At 46.3% G+C, this 19,085-nt stretch overlaps 4 protein-coding genes; 2 read left to right on the top strand and 2 right to left on the bottom strand.

The window, feature by feature from the left end:
- The first annotated feature begins 4,099 nt into the window (after positions 1–4,099).
- Positions 4,100–6,203, top strand: GSTUM_00006768001 (uncharacterized protein). XM_002838937.2 has 2 exons: positions 4,100–5,577; positions 5,647–6,203. The coding sequence occupies exons 1-2, from the start codon at positions 4,435–4,437 to the stop codon at positions 5,809–5,811; spliced, it is 1,308 nt and encodes a 435-aa protein (XP_002838983.1). The 5' UTR covers positions 4,100–4,434; the 3' UTR covers positions 5,812–6,203.
- Positions 6,204–8,178: 1,975 nt separating this feature from the next.
- GSTUM_00006769001 (uncharacterized protein) lies at positions 8,179–10,475 on the bottom strand. XM_002838938.2 has 5 exons: positions 10,189–10,475; positions 9,992–10,085; positions 9,703–9,931; positions 9,360–9,650; positions 8,179–9,280 (listed from the first exon to the last, which is right to left on the bottom strand). The coding sequence occupies exons 1-5, from the start codon at positions 10,247–10,249 to the stop codon at positions 8,675–8,677; spliced, it is 1,281 nt and encodes a 426-aa protein (XP_002838984.1). The 5' UTR covers positions 10,250–10,475; the 3' UTR covers positions 8,179–8,674.
- A 1,773-nt stretch (positions 10,476–12,248) lies between these two features.
- Positions 12,249–15,249, top strand: GSTUM_00006770001 (uncharacterized protein; the record flags this gene model as incomplete). The annotated part of the gene is made up of 7 exons (XM_002838939.1): positions 12,249–12,296; positions 12,363–12,685; positions 12,744–13,413; positions 13,724–14,167; positions 14,232–14,468; positions 14,556–14,733; positions 14,798–15,249. 7 exons carry the CDS (start codon positions 12,249–12,251, stop codon positions 15,247–15,249), a joined length of 2,352 nt encoding a protein of 783 aa, XP_002838985.1.
- A 3,004-nt stretch (positions 15,250–18,253) lies between these two features.
- Positions 18,254–18,692, bottom strand: GSTUM_00006771001 (uncharacterized protein). XM_002838940.2 has 2 exons: positions 18,648–18,692; positions 18,254–18,582 (listed from the first exon to the last, which is right to left on the bottom strand). Exons 1-2 carry the CDS (start codon positions 18,676–18,678, stop codon positions 18,461–18,463), a joined length of 153 nt encoding a protein of 50 aa, XP_002838986.1. The 5' UTR covers positions 18,679–18,692; the 3' UTR covers positions 18,254–18,460.
- Positions 18,693–19,085: the final 393 nt, after the last annotated feature.

The following is a 19,085-nucleotide window of genomic DNA, read 5'->3' on the forward strand; positions in this document are numbered from 1 at the left end:
AATGTCTTAACATGAACGAAACTAATCAAAGGTATCAATCGATACACTTTGGTAAAACTCTTTAAGTGTCAAAGCGACACTTGAAACAAAACATAAAACAAAACCAAGTATCAGACGATACTTAAAACAAACCAAGTATCAAAGCGATACTTAAAACAAAACATAAAACAAAACCAAGTATCAAACGATACTTAAAACAAACCAAGTATCAAAGCGATACTTAAAACAAAACATAAAACAAAACCAAGTATCAGACGATACTTAAAACAAACCAAGTATCAAAGCGATACTTAAAACAAAACAAAACCAAGTATCAAACGATACTTAAAACAAACCAAGTATCAAAGCGATACTTAAAACAAAACATAAAACAAAACCAACAACCAAGTACCCGTACCGGTTACAGGTTGTATCTGTGAAGGTAGTCATAATCGCAACCTTTCTTGATCGTCTGACTTTAAACCTCCATAACTCCTTACCCAACCAATAAATGTCTTCCGGAAGGCTTCCTACTAATTCGCAGAAAGCTATTCTATCTGGTTGATAATTATTCCCTTAGTTGGCAACTCTTGGTTGCTTTTAGGTAACAGGATTTTGATCACCGTTGTAGTATAAGAAGTTGTCTTCGTAACTACAATATGTTCCAAACCCTAGTTATAATACTTCATAGAGTCTAATAATTTCTATAGTAGTATTTCTCGGAGTTCTAGACTCTTCTAGATATTGTAGGGTGGGTGTGAATATATTAGTCTCTTATTGAGATCCTTTACCATTCAATACTATCTCTTTATACAGAAATGTCCCGTTACCTACAGCCTATTCTAAAGGTATCATATCTTTGAAGACTAGTAATGTTCTGTGTAGTTAGCATATTTACTCTATTTCACTTCTCAGACCTAGCCAGAGGTCTCCTCTTATATATCCTGTAAACGGGATCTGGTCAGACAGACAGCAGTGATGTATACAGTGTTATTCTGACACTTTTAATTCTGTGGTATTATAGTCACAGGATGCAACTGAGATTGATATGTATAATGACATGTGGGCCCTGTAAGGGGGCCAGAGGGGGGTGTTAGAGACCAGAGATTCCAATTCTGGATAAGGTTACCCTACTTAGAGTGACTTCTGGATATCGGATCCCAGTATTCCTAACAGTCAGGAAGCATTATAGCACTTAGTAGCTTCACTTTAACAGTCCCAACTGGCCAGAAACACTTAATTAGACCTCGTCCAACCTGACTCAGGCCTAACTGGTACTCACAGATGCCTCCCCCCTCCTCAATCAACCCCCCCTAAGCCCTACACATCAGACTCCACAGGACCCATACAGCCCCCTCAGTCCCTCAGACATACCTGACCCTACCAGACAGCCATTGGTTTTGGTCACACCAACAGAGCCCCAACTCCAACACCATACAGCTGAGGAGGCCCACTAACCACAGCTGGAAGCCACAAGAGAGGCAGTACCAACACCTAAAGACACCGACACCAGTCACATCAACCGACCTAGCTGAACCAAAGTTCAACTAAGCTGGGAAAAAGTCAGCAGAGCCAGATGTAGCCAGCCCCACAGGTCCAGCAACAGGAACAGACTAAGCAATGAGCAACAGGCACCTCCAACTGACTTAACAGGAAGGAGGAGGGCAAATGAACAGAAGTAGACAAACAGAAGGTAGGCCCCACTTGCAATGTGTGAAGCCGCCAACTACAATCCACAATTGAACCACCCATACATACAAACAATATGAGTATCTGGTAGCTAATCATCACACACTACTCTAGGCAGTAATAAAAAACCACACTAGGGGAAAAGATTTTTCAGAGTCAAAACCATCCCCATCAAAGTGAGGATGAGACACCTGACTGAACTACTATAAATCAGCAAGGACAGAAACTCCTAGGGAATAGCAATAAACAACATTGTAGGATTCTGACTGTAGAAATAAAAATATAATGAGGAGGAGCCGGGTGCAAACCGTCCTGCTACTTGAGGAATAATGCAGCTGGTACAACATGTTGAAACTTAGGAAGGTCATTAGTCTATCCCAAGGGTGTTTTGTATTGTGAGAACTAAGGACTCCATTAAAACCTAACAAATATGAGCTGGCCCAAAGAACAACATGGGTGATCCCCCCAAACATGATGTTTAATCCCCACAATTGAACATGAAATCTGCAAGTAGATGATAGACAGGATGCTGAAGAAGTTTTACTGAAAGGGGCTCGTAAGTGACCGTAATGAATAGCTTGAAGTACCAGCATCGTGAGATAACCAGCAAGCGACGAAATAATATACAAATAAGTAGATAAGTCCTCAACCATATGACAATCCTAATGCCTAAATACTGGATGAACTCAGATAACTGCCAGGCAAAAAGGACCATCATGGGTGCAGATGCTCACCATCAAGGCAGAGTGAAAGCAAGAATGAGGAAAGTACTTAGAACAAAGTATGAAGAACCTATCTCCTCAGCCATACTGGCCTCCGTATATAGTACTCTTCCCATCCCAAGTTATGTGATCCAAAGTGGTCACACATGAAACCAAATCATAATAAACTAATCATATGATTAAAGTGATCACATGTACAAAACCCATGACCTCATAGCAAGGTCATGTGAACAACTCATAAACCAATCATAATACAATAAACTAGTCAAATGACCTAAAGTTGTCACATGCGCAAAACCCATGACCTCATAATAAGATCATATGTAAAACATAAATCATATGCACAAGGCATACCTGCAAGGTATATTTGTAAGGCATACTTGCCAGGCACACATCCCATGACTCATAATCAAGTCTTGTACGAAATATAATAAATTATAACCTAAACAAGTCATATGACCAAAGTGGTCATATGCATGAAACAATAACATACCTATGACTCATAATCATAAGTCATGTGAAAATCTTTTCTATGCCAAGCCATGTTCATGATAATACCTTACTATCAGTTTCAATTTAAGCTTCTATACTTGGCACTATAAGCACTATAAGGGGGAGTGGGATCCAAATATGTAGATTATTACTTATGTTAGCATAGTGTAAGGAAGTAGTAGTTGTATATCATTATTAGTTGTGCCATATAGATAGTCAACCATTATCAATTTCTCAAAATACAGTAAATATAGGTCTTTATTAAACATTCAAGGAAGTCTGTGTACCTCTAGTCTCTAGTGTATCCAACAATCATCTAGGACCTTTATTCAACAATTTTAATATTGTACTTATAAAGCTCTTTGAAGTTTAACAAGATTAAATATTATTGACTATCACTTTATGTTATTTTTCTTAAACTATTAAGTTCACCTAATGCTAGACTATCTCTAGGCCTGTACTGAAGCTGATATAGGATATTATTATATCTTTAAGTTTAATTGCCTTCCCCCCTCAACTTCATCCCCATAGTCTAATATATCCGGAAATAATATCTCTTTAAATATTATTTGAGACACTGATGCACTACTAGTATTCTACTGGAGTATGCCTCCCCGGGAATATGCACCTCCATGCGCCCTAATGCACTTCCATGCAAGCCCGGTTCATTTCACAAACGTCACGGTATTACAAGTATTTGACCGCGCCTCACCTTATTTTAACATCTATCCCAACAATAAGGGTTGTTTCTGGCTTAACTTTAGCAGTGGATAGGGGTGTAAAAACCTCTTTTGTCCTTGAGCCTCGTGGTCTCCCGCAGCGTGGCCTCTGCGCTCGCCTTCCTCCGCCTTCAGTCAGCGCAGGCGAGCATGTAGGCCGGGTAATGGACTGGTCCAGTGGTCCAGACCCCCACAAAATGTGCCGTTCTGTAGCACATACCTCGGGGAAGATGCATCTGTGTAAATCCAATGTTAAGTCAATTTGCCTTTGCTGCAAATTATCGGGCCACGGCATGGTGCTTGTAGCTAAGCCCTCGTTTCAATCTACAAGGACGGTCAGGGAACCTGACTCGAGAAGGCAATGACACCTTACAACTCCATTATTGGTGATTAGTAGCAGGAAAAGTGCTGGCACAATATACTTTATACTTGTTCTTTCGCTTCTCGCTATTGTTGGAGTCCCAGTACCCTCTATTCAGCGGGACCCTTTGTGTGCTCTAGGGATTTTGGGTTGCATAAGTTAGGGCTAGGTGTTGTTTTCGCCTTTCTGAGGCTGTGAGTATGATACCGCATTGAGCATTTCCCGCACTCTGCCTGTTTGAAAGCAACTTCACTGTCATCACTCCCGCACTACCCAGTACTCGTACTTATCTTCCTACCGCGGAGGAGAAGCTTATAAGCACTCAAGTTAGCCCCGAAAAACATCTTTCCATCCCCTCCCAACCTTAAGGATCAAGTCAATCATCACGACGGCGACCACAAGCTTCCTTGGATCACTTCTGCTGCGGACGTTTTGTGCTCGACTTCGACCACAATTGTTGCCAAGAATCAACATGACTACAGCCTTAAGCTCCGTCATCCCTCAAAGTCACCCATCGCCGCAACCACCCCCCCCTTCACCATCACCATACCTCTCACGGCAATCCTCCCGCACAGTGACCTCAAGAGTCGATGCCTCCAAGATAACCTTCCGCCCGTCGTCGGAGCCGGGGTCACACCCCGATGACTCGCCCACGCTAGAGATTGATGACCCGGCCACGTTAGAGGCACTGAAGGATGCAGCCGATCTTTTGCGCCAGGGTAAGTGCGTTGCTTTCCCGACGGAAACGGTCTATGGTCTGGGTGCGGATGCAACAAGCACCGTGGGGGTGAATAGTATATATACCGCGAAGCAGCGGCCGTCGGATAATCCTTTGATAGTGCATGTTTCTTCGTTAAGGCAATTACGGGGAATACTTGCTCCTACAAACCCGACCTCAACTACGAACGGACACGCAACGAATACCTGTGGAGGCGAAATCCCGGAAGTCTACAATGCTTTAATATCCAAGTTCTGGCCAGGACCGTTGACTATCCTCCTCCCCTTGCCCACTATCAACAGCCCACTTTCCGCATCCGTCACGGCCGGGCAACCGAAATTCGCTGCTCGTCTGCCATCCCACCCCATCGCTCGGGCACTCTGTTACCTCTCTTCCCTCCCCCTTGCCGCTCCTTCTGCCAATGCCTCGGGAAACCCGTCCCCGACGAGTGCGTCACACGTACTCACCGATCTCTGGAACCGCATCCCATTAATCATCGACGGAGGACCTTGCTCCGTAGGTTTGGAATCAACGGTAGTAGACGGCCTCCGCGACCCACCCGTAGTCCTTCGCCCAGGAGGCATAAGTGTCGAAGCGATCCGCGAGCTGGGCGGGATCTGGGCGAGGACGATAATCTCGAAAGCATCCCTCGAAGACGCTGCCGACCCCTCCATAACCCCCGAAGCCCCCGGGATGAAATACAAGCACTATTCCCCTCGCGCCAGCGTGGTCCTGTACGAATTCGGCACACCCCCCCTTTGTGGAAAGGACCTAGTGCGCTCCCCCATCCTCTCCGCAAAGAACCTTAACGGCAAAGTTGGTATTCTCCGAACGCGCACTTGGGAAGATGGCATTGGAGAGCTCACGCTGGGCCGCTTGAAATACGAGAGCAACAATGTTAAGAGCGAGTTTTGTGGAAATAAGGGCATTAGTGGACTTACTGTTACCGAGAGGGATCTGGGCAAGGGCGGGGAGGAGATTGGTCGCAGGCTGTTTGCTGCGCTAAGGGAGTTGGATGATGAGGGGGTTGATGTTATCCACGTTGAGGGGATCGAGGAGGTGCTTGAGGGGTTGGCGGTTATGAATCGGTTGAGGAAGGCGGCAAGTGTGGTTGTGAGGAAGGTAGAGTAAACTTGCACGTCAGTCTCTAGAGTAGAGATGGGATAGAGGAGGATGAAAAAAGTTTTTAAAAAATTGTTTACGTTAATGGTTTGTCGCTGGGTTTGCGCGTTCGGCAACTCCGCTCCCTCTCTCCTTCACTTTATCACCGATACACTAGACGGGTGGAGCCCGATGCAGCCTGCTTCCTTTTTAAAAAGAAGATCCCTAGACCAATTTCTCTTTTTTTTCCTTCGTTTCATCCGGTGGCATGGAATTTCTCAGTGCCTGATTTACCCTATGGCGTGCAGGGCTTACCATGGACATTCTCTTTCTTTTCAGTTTCAGTTCTTCCACCTCCCCTTCCAGGTATATCACTTAAGTTAAATTAAGTTAAATTAAATTGATAACCGATCAAGATTAAATCTTTGCTTACTGGAGCTGTATTGAATCATGAAGTGTCACTCGATAGCGGAACACCAGCTGAGATTGTGTAGGACGTGATCCGAACGAGAACACCAATACTAGCAGCCATATTCTGATACTGCTAATAAACGATAGACTGTTTATCCACCCTCACCACCCATACCATTCATGCCTCCCACTCCCGTCATCTAATTACCCCAACTCACCATCAGTCTCAATCAACCAATCTCTTACACAGAAATTCTGGATGCGTCTGGCCGCTCGCTTCCCCCTCGCTATAACACATTGATACCACCTCACTCTCCCCTTGCCCACCCGGCGAGAGGTCACTTTTCCCCACCCCCGTTCCCGTGGTTCGACTGTTTGGATTGGCTGTTTGGGTATGTGGGGCTTTTGTCCTTTATGCTTTCTAAGTGTTGTGTGATGTGTCCGCGGAGTGGTGGTCTGGGGTGGTCCTGAGTAGCATAGGTGCCCATGACACAATAAGGAGAGAAGAAAGCGATAGGAAAGTCCACCTCCCTTCACGTCCATCTATGCTTTTTCCAAGATATTTGCAGCGAAAGGAAGGTGTGGGATTGTCCCTTTTCTCACGATGGCTGATGGTATTACCGCAATAGCTAGAAGTCGTGAGCTCTAGGGTCATGCTCGGATTGTACAGTACCGGATAATTAGCACCGGATCCCTGACAACCAATCCTCGTGGCACCGTGGAAGATGATGTGCCGAGATAAAAGATCAGAAATGCACCCCTCGCACGAAGTGAATCGAACCCGCCCCATGAACACGGAGGCCGTAGAGCAATAAGTATAGTTGCAGCGCCCCGGATGATCCGCGGCCACACTCAAGCCCTCAAAGATTCTCCACCACCACTCTGCTCTATATCCCAGCATCTGTGCAGGTACATACATACCTCCACAGGTCCCATCGACATCCCGATACCTCCAATTCACTTTCGCGACCATGGAAGTGTTGAGCGCTGGGAGGGCGCGCAGCACAGCACAACCCGGCACTTCACATCTGATCACTCGACCGGAAATCTCTCGTTTGCGATTTTTGGTTGAAGCATATGATTTGAGAAAGGGGAGCCTTAAAAAGGGGAAAGGAAAAGGAGGCACACACCAAATTTGGAAGGGCAAAAAAACGAAAAAAGGCAGTGATTGTGGATCCTCGCACGAGCAGTGATTATATCATGATTGTGGGATGCAAAACCTATCTATTCCGCGACGTATATAGTAGGCATTCCTGGCCACATCACGAAGAGAAGGAGGAGGTCCTACTATGCAGCGGGGGGATGGGAGTGTGAACCCCGGGGGTACGGCATGATAGCAAATCAGCCTTCCGATATTTCCACCTTCCTCAGAAATCCCCCCCACACCCGCCGGAACCCCCCAGCTCCCACTGTGCACTCGTAGGATACCGGCCGCTTGACGTGGTATCCGTGAGTTTGGGCACCATTGCATACCTTTCTGGTCCAACCATTTAGAAAATAAAAAGGTATCATACCTGTCTTACACCTAGTTAGTCTAGGCTGGGTGCGAGTGACATGTTATGGGGAGATCGCACTTTGCCCAAAGGACGCGTGTTGGAAGATGTGGAATGAGAAGCACTTGAAACTACTATATCATGCTTAGATTTCATATCATACATGAAATAATACTTATCATTATTGTGAGATGGTTTCGGTAGCTTTTGCTTGGCGCAGGACAAGAGAGAAGGACCTTCGGGCCATTTGCCCATCAGGTGGTCACGATACTACTCAAAAGGTCTCAGTCCGTGCCTTCAGTTAACCTAGTCCAGACCTATGATCTTCACGTAAGCCTACTCCAGCACAAGCTACAGTTCTTCCCGCTCTTCCTGGCAATTTTGTTGATCATACAACCTTCTCGATTCCATTTACCACTATAAGTTAATAATACTACCACTTCAACCTAGTCCTCGCCTTAGAGGGAAACACTTTTCCTATTATCCGGAAACCTCCCATGTATTTATTCTCCATCCCACTTCTGCCCCCGACTCAATAGAATAATACAGTCCACTATTCCGCAAAGCAAATCGCATTCACAAAAACTAAAAACTAAAAAGACACAGAAAGTATAAAAAAAAAAAAACGGAAAAAAAGCTCTACCAATCGCCCCAACTCCGTTTGCTGATAAATATAATAAACACTCGAATGCAAGGACTGGCTGAAAACTCAAATACATATACTGCCAAGAAACAAGGGAAATGTGCGCCTCGGGAGATGGTATGTTCGTTTGTCTCCCGGTTGGTAAGGAAATGGTCATGTCTGGCGGGAAATGAAAGGGTAAAGCTCAGAGCGAGCGAACAGAAAAATGGGGCTTCAAAAGCTCATAGGTCTGCTCGAAAACCCCTGACATTTCCTAGCGATGCCTCACCGTTGGTTTATATCAATGAGAAGAGAAATAACAGTTCATAATCTAAGTTCCTAGCCAAGGCGACTCCCGTCAGTTACTTTACCTGCTGCCCCTTCCCAGGTCGTCCTCCGGCTCGATTAATGTTGAATCATCATCTAGATCGCTCCCTCTTCTTCCTCCGAAACCTCTCCCTGCACTCCCTGCACTCTCCTCCTCGCCATAGCCAGGGGTGCTTGGACCTCTGCTGCCGGGTAATAGCATCATCGAACTATTCATGCTTTTGCTGCTCTCCGCGCCAACCCCTTTTCCGCCGAGGCCCTTTCTTCCATTTCTCAGCGCCTGGAACGAGGTTGGGGATGGGGATTCGGAGTGTGGTATATCATCCGGGCCATCTTGAAGGGTGGAGCCATCCGTGTCCGGATTGTATTCTTCTACCACCGGAGTGGGTGATTTGTTCACCTTGCGGTGACCTCGGCGAGTCCTATTGGAAGAGGGCTGCAGAAGGTGTCTCGAACCAGAGGCTTCATCCTCGTCTGAGGAAAACACATCATTGGAACTATCGAATGAGAACCGCATTGATGTCGAAGATACCCGTCGTCCCGAAACAGGAGGAGAGTCTTGTAGTGCAGTGTGCGAAGGATTCCTGTTCTTGATGTATGAATCGATAATGTAGTATTGCATCGCATTCATGACCAATGGAAAGAACTAGCAATGAAAGGTGTTAGAACGAGTAGCTAGGAACCACTACAATCTCAAAATTCATAACGGCTGAACGACCACTCACAAACATAACAAAAAAAACCTGGAGTCTCTTGTCCCCCTCAGTCCAAGCCAGCATCCAGTCTCCAAGACGGCCTAGCCATGGGCATAGTGCAAATATCAACCAGACCACAAGCTTCATTCCCATCAGGCCCATAAAGTATATTATAGACTGTTTTCCCCAGTACGACCATTTCGGAGGCTCGCCGTAGTCTCCAGAAGAGATTCCCGTTCGGAAAAAGGGAATTGGTGACAGAAGGAATAAGGCGTGCAGGAGACGTAGAAGATATATCAAGATCGCGATTCCAATGGTTGTCTAGTAAATGAGGTTAGCGCGAGATATTCAAAAAGGGCTAGAGTGGTCAAACATCAATAGCAAGGTTTAGTAGGTAAAAGCTGCATGGGTTCGGATGATAGAAGTCGGGCTCGTCGCCTTCTACTTGACGTCGAAGTAACCGTTCAAAAGTAGGGGTAGCTGCACCCAGCGATTTTGGGGTGGGCTCGGTGCTGAAGGTCCCAGATGATAGCATAGACAAAAGGATATTGGCCGCATGAACTAGCACGGATCCAACAACCTGTTTCGAAACGTCGAACCACCTAAAGTCATCATGAGCAATCCGCCCGTAGCTCATAATGATGCTCCCGAAATAGACATACCAAATAAGCATCGGCCGTTGGGGAGACTCCCGAGCTCTTTTCCACACAAGCGATAGCAGGGCCAAGGCACCTAGTGCTGCTTGAACAAAGAGGGCTACGAAGAGCATGTTAGTCATGTCGTGATCACTGGTCATTCCCCCCTAAACGCCCCCAGAAGTGCGCGCGGAAGGAATCTTGGAAGAGAGGAAATAGCTAACCAAATGACCCTAATAATTCACATCTCCCGCTTTCGTCGTTTCCACCATCCTCCATAGCCATCGTGGAGTAGGTCACGTTCATAACCTGCCAATGGGGCAAGTTGGGATTACCTAGTCACAGGCAGACAAGGTTGCCAAAGACCTAGGGAAAGAATAGGACAGGAAAGAAGGGTGTGAAAGGGAGCGAGAAGGGAAAAAGAAAGAAGGGGAGGTAGATGAGCGGAGGGGATAAGGAGAGTGTGTAGAGGCGGAGGAGGGAGTTTTAACGGTCGGGGTTGACAAAATGTTGACGTCGGACTGGTTGCCTATTTGTGGGGAGGCGCAAGGAGGTTAAGTTACCCGTCGACCTTCACACAACAGCGGGAGCAAACTGCGGCAACCTAGGAAAGAGAACAAGTGCCAGTATGATACCGGCAGTACAGTCAGTTCTTTATGCAGAGCAATAAAGATGCGCAGTGCGGGAATGTACTGTGAGCAGCGCAGTACTCTACCCTCCCTTCACATTCGATCCCACACAAATCTGATGGCCAGAGAGGATGAACTACAGCACGTTAAGACCCAGTGCCATCAGAACGTTCGTCCGCCCGCTCGCCGCGGCCCAGCTAGCCCGTGCAAGCTTTCCTGCTTCCCAAAACTGTGCCATCATAGGTCTTGGCGTTCTCCTAATCTCCTTGCTGCGCCCTTCACTCGAGCAAAATGCTTGCAACTTTATTTTTGAGCCGCATCCTGCCCCCATCGGTATGGTACCATACCGACTCTTGTCATTCGAAGTCGCTTATTAAGTAGTTAACCATTTCCTAAATTAAGTTTTTCATATACAGTAAGTTATTGACCAACGGCCTCCAGAAGAAGCATGACCAAGAAAACCAAGGGTAGATCATGAATTCATGGTACGCGGCAGAGATCAGAGGTTCGATTGAAGTGGTACAGTGCTTGCAAGATGTGTGCTCGTACTAGTACAGTGCCATAACCTCATCTAAACCAGAGCTATTGAACTTGACAAAGCTAGAACTGAAGAACAAAAACATATGATGATCTTAGCCAACAGTTTCTCCTTTCTCATCGCTCATTGGGGTCGGAATGCATGCTTTTCCAGTGTTCCAAAATCTCCTCAGCAAAGGAGGATGACCATGCCTACTCCGTTCTATGAATTCATGGTCTACTTGTACTCGTATAGTATTCTTGTACCAAAACAAAGTATGATTAAGAAACTCAGAATTTTAATTTTTATGTCAAGTTCTAGTATAACAGAGTCAGAATACAACAAAATATGGTATGATAGACATGGTGTTGAATGGTTATAAAAATGGCGACTTTAGATATAAACACGGCAAGTGATAATATTATTTATCAATACAAAATTGCAGTAAAGCATCATCTAGAAGCATATTACATGTCTGGGTTCAAGACAGAGTTTTACTCGTGCTTGTACTGTACTATTTCACCCATTGTGGTCGAAGGAGCATGGGAACCTGGATCTAGTGGGAGTATGTGAAGCGTAATATAAAGAAAGTAGGACAGAAACTTATGGAGAGTGGTGCTGTACTGTACACTGCCGTGGGACCTCGGGCAGTTGGATCTCGTACAAGATATCGTGGTTTCACAATCCAAAACTTCATTATTTGATTTCCTACTCTGGAAACGGGGCGGAAAGCGTAGCAAAACGTGTGATTCAACCCCCCTAAAATAAATAAAAAACCAAAAAATACTATGTCTTGCCCAACTTGAACGACCTCGGACTCGACACGTTAGGCCACGATGCTACCGTACCGGTACTGGTACCGGGACTTTGCCTTCTGGTCGGGCCTTGCCATGGGTTTCCCGGTATTTAAAAAATCTACGGACTTTACAGAAAATAAAATACGATAGCCTTATGGTTGAGCCGGGAGCCGAGAAGGGATATCGCCGGGTAACCCATGGGGGCCCGACTTGGTATCCAGGAAAACTTGACGCGCATCACCACGTTATCCAACCATCGCGCCGCCGCGAGCACAATTCCTTTTCTCGACTCCTGCTTCCACACATTGACTACAACTTTCTCAACACCCCATTAACCCAAAATGTCCGCAAAGAGAAAGCTGGAGCCAACCGTTGAGGAAGAGTTGATTGTACACCTCCACCTCCTCCATTCCCCTTATTGCAATCCCTGCTGCTAACTCTGGAATACTGGATAGGATGAATCTGATCATCTTACCTTCCTTTGCCTTGGTGGTGGAAATGAGGTCGGGCGTTCATGCCACATTTTGAAGTACAAGGGAAAAACCGTTATGCTCGATGCGGGGGTCCATCCTGCCTACGAGGGGTTAGCCGGACTGCCGTTTTACGACCAATTCGACCTCAGCACCGTGGATGTTTTGTTGATTAGTCACTTTCATTTGGACCATGCGGCAAGTCTGCCGTATGTTATGACGAAGACGAATTTTAGGGGTAGAGTCTTCATGACGCATCCGACAAAGGCGATCTACAAGTGGTTAATTCAGGATAGTGTACGAGTCGGGTGAGCTTTTCCCAATATACAAATAGAATGGATGCTTGATGTTAATTGTGGCGGAAAGGAACGTGCATAATTCTCCGGACAATCTCTACACTGAATCGGATCACCTCTCGAGTTATTCCCGTATTGAAGCTATTGACTACCATACCACACTTACGCATGCCGGGATTTCAATTACCCCGTATCATGCGGGACATGTGCTTGGGGGTGCTATGTTCTTCATTGAGATAGCTGGTTTGAAGATTCTGTTCACGGGCGATTACTCCCGTGAGGATGACCGACATTTAGTGTCTGCCGAAGTCCCTCATCAAAAGCCTGATCTACTAATTTGTGAATCCACCTACGGCACAGCGACTCATATGCCGCGTCTGGAAAAGGAAGCACGACTAATGAAAATGACTACTGAAATTCTCAACCGCGGCGGCAGAGTATTAATGCCAGTGTTTGCCCTGGGTAGAGCACAAGAGCTACTCCTAATTTTAGATGAATATTGGGAGAAACATCCAGCGTACCAGAGCTACCCCATATACTACGCATCGAACCTGGCTAGAAAGTGTATGGATGTTTATAGGACATATATAAATACCATGAACGATAAGATAAAGCGCGCCATGTTCGAGGGCGAGGGGAGAAATCCTTGGGACTTCAGATGGGTTAGGTCACTAAAGACTATTGATCGGTTCGAGGATGTTGGTGGCTGCGTTATGTTGGCTAGCCCGGGTATGCTGCAGGTAAAACTCTTTCCATGTCAAGCTTTTTCACCTGGCTTTTCAGCCCTACCCAAGGCTCTTCGGCCGCGTTATCTACATTATATACTTAGGAAGCAATTTATCTGGGGGGGCAGGAATACATTCCCTTGGATATCTCGTAGATTATACTCCTTTTGTACTGGAAATTTTTCATCGGTCTACCAGGGGTCATATTACATCGTGTTTTATAATAAATATAGTGCTTCCCATTTTATTGTCCTCATCACCACTATTTGCTTCTGCCTACATCAATACATTCCATGAACCCCGCTAACGTGCCATCACCCTCCAGAACGGTGTCTCTCGTGAGCTTCTAGAACGCTGGTGCCCAGACCCACGCAATGGCCTGGTAATAACTGGCTACAGCGTAGAGGGCACAATGGCTAAGCAGATCATGAATGAGCCTACCGAGATCCCCGCCGTCGTGACTGCCAACCGTAGTGGGTCCACTGCCAGCCGCGGCGTCGATGGGCAGGTAATGGTTCCCCGCCGGTGCAGCGTCGAAGAATTATCCTTCGCGGCGCACGTAGACTACGCTCAGAACTCGGGCTTCATAGAGGAGGTCGGGGCAAAGGTTGTCATCTTGGTGCATGGGGAGCAGAACAATATGGGGCGACTCAAGTCTGCCCTACTTAGCAAAAACAGCGACCGAAGAGATAAAGATAAGGTCAAGATATACAACCCCAAAAATTGCGAAGAGTTGCGCATCCCATTTAAAGCAGATAAAATTGCAAAGGTACCTTCCTTCTCCACCTTTCCTGCTTCACCTAACCACACAAACACACTCGCTCACTCACTAGGTCGTCGGCAAACTTGCGCAAAAACCTCCGGGGACTCAGACACTTGCACTGAAGGAGCAGCTGCTCACCGGAGTACTGGTACAAAACGACTTCAAACTCTCCCTTATGACACCCGACGACCTTCGCGAGTACGCGGGACTAACGACTACCGTCGTTAGCTGCCGTCAGAAGATCCCGATCCGCGCGGCGGGGGTTGGCCTCGTGCGCTGGAGTCTGGACAACATGTTTGGTGCGGTTGTGGATATTCCCGATGGCGATGGGGAGTCGTCAGAGGAGGAAGAGATGGGTGGCGCCGACGGGGGTAACGAAATGAGCGATGGTGAGGAAGAAGGTGTCAAGCGCAAGAGTGGGAATACATTCAAGATTATGGACACTGTTACTGTTCGCTGTAGGAAGGGATATGTGGAGTTGGAGTGGGTTGGGAATATGCTGAACGATGGAATCGCCGATGCTACGGCTGCGGTATTGATGGGATTAGAAACTAGTCCTGCGGCTGTTCGACGTTTGTTCCCTCCCACCATTCCCACACTTTAACAATATCTATTGACTAATGGAAATAACGATAGACTCCTCAACATCACACATCCATACTCACTCCTCCACCCTCTCCGAGATCCCTGAAACCTCCCCGCACGCACATATTCGCCATTCCGACCGCATAGAACAAGTCCTAACATTCCTAGAAGCTCAGTTCGGCGACTGCGTTACCCCTCTCCCACCCGGGTCGCAACCCGCTTCCTCCACCACCCTGCCACCCAAATCGATCGCGGAGACTGCCACCGCCACTACTACTGCTGTCGATGCTGGAGCCGCGGACGGGGAAATGGATGTAGTACAGGAAATGAGAGATGTGGTACCGGGGGTTCAGATCAAAATCGATAATATCGTCGCAAACGTCTGGTTCGAGAATCTTGATGTCGAGTGCCGGAACGAGAGTTTGAAAATGAGAGTTAAGACGGTTGTCGAGAGGGCTGTGGAGACTGTTGCGCCGTTTGTGGACTTGCTTGGGGGGTATTAACATGCTCCTGTTACATTTTTCCCCCTCATTTTCTCGTTCGTTCAAGGTTTATGGTAAGGGTGTAATTACTGTACGAGGGAGGGGTGGGAGAGGGGTTATATATAATCTAGTATAGTACGATTTCGGACTACCGAAATACGCAATCACGTAGTTGCCACTAACCGCCTTGTCTTGTTTTGTCTTGTCTTGTAAGCGGGATTAGGAGGATTCGAAAAATAGCCTGTGACCCGTGTGTCTTGGTGAGGTGTGGATTTAGATATTCCCCGTTTGCACTTTCCAATCCATAAAGAATCTGGACATTGTGGTGTTTGTTAATTGGTGAAGGTGGCTATGGTCTAAGTTATTGGCGCCAAGGGATCCGGTTACTTCACGACTTGGCAAGTATCCACTCTGTTGCTAACATCCTCCTAGTAGTAGCTACTCGAGTAGTTTAAGCTGTTGAATACCAGTGCCGGTACCTCTGCGCAGTGGTAATCGCGATAGGAAAAGCTCCGTTGCTCGAAAGAGATATAAGCTCGGTCTACCGCCAACTCTGTACCAAGTACTCGAGTACAGTACCGGTGCTCATGTGGCCGGGTGCTAAGTAAGCAACGTGATCTTCTGTTTCCTTTGGCCTCAACATCCAGTCTACGATGAAGTATGGTTCGTGCAGCCCAAGACGTACACCAGCAATCAGCATTTTTAAATGATAATACCCCTCCACTAAGATAAAATATGGCTTCAAAAAAAACCACTAGGGTATTGGGAATACTAAAGAGAATAACGTAGTGGTTTTTTTTTGAATTACAGGTCTTGATAGTGAGATATAATCAATTGACGAGTTGTATCGTACCCAGGTGCGCGTTTTGGGTTGCACGAACCATAAGAAAGATTTCGTCCCAGAAGGTTACGGTACTCGACGCAGGAAGTGAGTACGATGGAATATTTGGGGGAAATTTTCAACCCTCATCCCGAACCCCCTGAACTAAAGAAAAAACGGGAAATATGATAGTAAATTGCCAATCAGAATTGTTCCGTCCACGGTCCTCAGTGCTGTAGCTGACTGCGGAACTTAAGGTCATTGCTACTCAATCAGATCCTTTAGACAACCAATATGGGCGCGTCTGAGCACGGCCGGCCAAGATGATAGAGGATAAGAGGGGGGTAGTAGTGTAGAATCGTTAGGTACCCTGTGCTCTCAAAACAGAGACCTGATTTGGACCGGAAAACTGGTACGTCGAGATTGCGGCTTGTAGTAAATTTAACATGGATTGGAAGACCTTGGAGTATTATCTGCTGATATTACCTTTTCGTTGTCCCCAGCATTTGTTCGATTTTTATTGGGATCGAGGAGGTGTGCGATGGCCACTTAAAGGTTTTTGATATTCATATTGACATGATCCCCAAAATCAATTTTTGTGCAGTGTGGTGTAATGGTACATTTTCTTCTACTAGCCCCGCAGCAATCATCACTATTATTAATAGCAGAAGTTGAAGGGAATCTGTAAGTAACCCAAGGTTAGGAAAATAGGTTGGAAGACCTGCAAATGATAGGCAACCCAATAGATGCCTCCTAGGGATGGGATGATATGTGTGATGCTTTAACGTCTTTAGCCCTAAAGACCCCACTGGCCTTACGGCAATACATATTATAGCTATTCGCTAGTTATTCTGCTACATTTTGGTTATCGGTACGGTTTGAATCTGTTTTCTCGCTTCCGGGCTTGCGCTGTGATCAAGTATAACCTTTTCCTCTACCAGTTCTCGTCTAAATGTATTAACGACTTGTTGAATATCTTGCTAATACTTGTCACTATCGTTTAATTTACTCTCGAGAGGGATAAATTCTACCAGGTATGGGGCTGAGTGGACTCGTTCTACTGTAAAGCATGAGTCCAATTGTAGCAGCATGATACTTTTTTATATGATATTAGCTGCCTTGAAGGGATCACCTCCTCTAAACCTTTTTAATAGGTTTAATGGTAGGAAGCGTTAAACCCGATGTACAACTTATCCGTAAATACAATTTGCCATATATCTATTGTGATTATCAGTTTGGTTCGAACAGCTCTGCTGTTATACCTCATCTTTCGTGCAGGTGCAATGAACAGTTAACATATTGAAGAGCTTTTTCAATCGTTAACTATGCTCTCTTTATTCCAGCCTCTTTAGCTATCGGTATTGGTTTAGGATACATAATATTATAATAGTATCATACTAGCTAAAAAAAGTAAGTGTGAATTGTCCTACTAAACCTGAACGCATTGTGGCGGTTGAGAATTGAATAGTGGCTACGGAATACTGGAGTGGTTTGCTTGGGTTTCAAGTTATGGGCAATTCAGGTTTTTGTTTTCTCAGCCGGTATTGATCTGTGATCTGCTTAATATTGGAAGATAGAAGGAGGGAAATTGACTTGAATTAAGATGAAGTATATTAACTGACACGGAAGAGGTAAGGGAGGTGAAGGTAAACTAGATTGAGATAGGCATGAACTTATATCTCAATTGTTGTCGGGGTGTGGTTGTGGCTTGTCTAACTTAGAAGGAACTCTCTTGGCTTATAGGTAGGAATTTCCGTAGTCTGAGCCATGTATAAAAGTGAAAATTTTAGAGGGTAAAAACATCACCGGACTCAGAAAATACCCAATCAATTCTGACCCTGCTCTACACCGGTATTGCAAATTTCTGTATGAGAGTGCACCGCCACAGACACATCACCCCCCATCACCCTTTGCACAAGCTACTTGATCTATCAAAGATGTAGTAGGAACAGCGTGCGGATTATGACGAACGCGTTTGTTGGTCCCCTCACTTGGATAAAGAATCTTTCTAGAGGCTTACTTGGATGAACTGTGGCAACCATACCGTACTGATCCGGGTGGCTTTTCGTCGTGGAGGGTATAGCTGTATTTGAACTGACCACCGCTTGTTTCCTCAGACAAACCTACTAATTAGCATCCATCCACGTGGGTGGAGGGATGTCAGAGCAGCTTGGGAGGTTATCAACTGTAGAGTTCAAGTGCCGGCGGTGGAAAATTGAGAAATCAATTCTTCACTTTCAATTAAACCCACAATAGCATAGATAAACTTCATACCCGCATTGCACACAGACAACAAACACGAACCCGCCGTGCCGTAGAAACCACACACCGACTTGGCAAAACCGATCCTGCACTCCTGCCTTTTCTCGCGGAGCCATGGACAAAAACTGTTCCGCTATCCCGGGAAGACATTTATTGGGCCTTGGGCGGGTAATTGCTCCCCTCCGGCTTCTGGCAAGTGCACCACTCCTCGACAGGAACGCTATCGAGAACGCGAGGGATATGTTGACCACATCCACGCCAGCTTTTGCCACCTAACGTATTCGGTTCCTATCAGCACCACATTCTGACTGAGCACCGGGCGGGAGAGAAGACTTACCGCAGGTAGCACAGGTCGCTTGCATGCACATTTTGGAGTTTTGAGTTTTGGTTGTGGTAAATTTCGTGTTTTCTTTTTGGTGAATTAGGGTGTGCGGTGGTCGTGGAGATGAGTTGAGAAAGGACTAGTCTAGCTGGAGGAGGGAAGGAAGGAAGGAGGGAAAGAAGAGGAGGGTGGGAGGGTTTATCTAAGCCTGGATGGGGGAATTAGGTGCCGGTAGTCTGCGTGTGGAGAAGTCGGCGGGCGGTTGATCGGGGTGTTGGCGCCCTGGGACGGCATTAGCGGCATCCGAGGAATGGTGGGGGAGCGGGGAAGGGATTGGGCAGGGAGGGAAAGCTCTGGTGGGATTAGATAAGACACCGGTACAGTAATGTACTCGTACTCGTACGAGTTATCATACTGCTGGTGGGTGGTGAGGCAGTTCTTGACAATGGGATT

This window comes from Tuber melanosporum (assembly GCF_000151645.1).
Source record: "Tuber melanosporum whole genome shotgun sequence assembly, scaffold_3, strain Mel28".
Lineage (NCBI taxonomy): Eukaryota > Fungi > Ascomycota > Pezizomycetes > Pezizales > Tuberaceae > Tuber > Tuber melanosporum.

Coding starts and splice junctions, on each gene's coding strand:
- GSTUM_00006768001 (XM_002838937.2), top strand. CDS start 4,435: ATGACTACAGCCTTAAGCTCCGTCATCCCTCAAAGTCACCCATCGCCG. Junction 5,578..5,646: donor TGAAATACGAGAGCAACAAT/GTTAAGAGCGAG, acceptor GATCTGGGCAAG/GGCGGGGAGGAGATTGGTCG.
- GSTUM_00006769001 (XM_002838938.2), bottom strand. CDS start 10,249: ATGGCTATGGAGGATGGTGGAAACGACGAAAGCGGGAGATGTGAATTA. Junction 9,651..9,702: donor TACTAAACCTTGCTATTGAT/GTTTGACCACTC, acceptor CTCATTTACTAG/ACAACCATTGGAATCGCGAT. Junction 9,281..9,359: donor AGGTTTTTTTTGTTATGTTT/GTGAGTGGTCGT, acceptor TTTCATTGCTAG/TTCTTTCCATTGGTCATGAA.
- GSTUM_00006771001 (XM_002838940.2), bottom strand. CDS start 18,678: ATGTGCATGCAAGCGACCTGTGCTACCTGCG. Junction 18,583..18,647: donor AGCGACCTGTGCTACCTGCG/GTAAGTCTTCTC, acceptor CGAATACGTTAG/GTGGCAAAAGCTGGCGTGGA.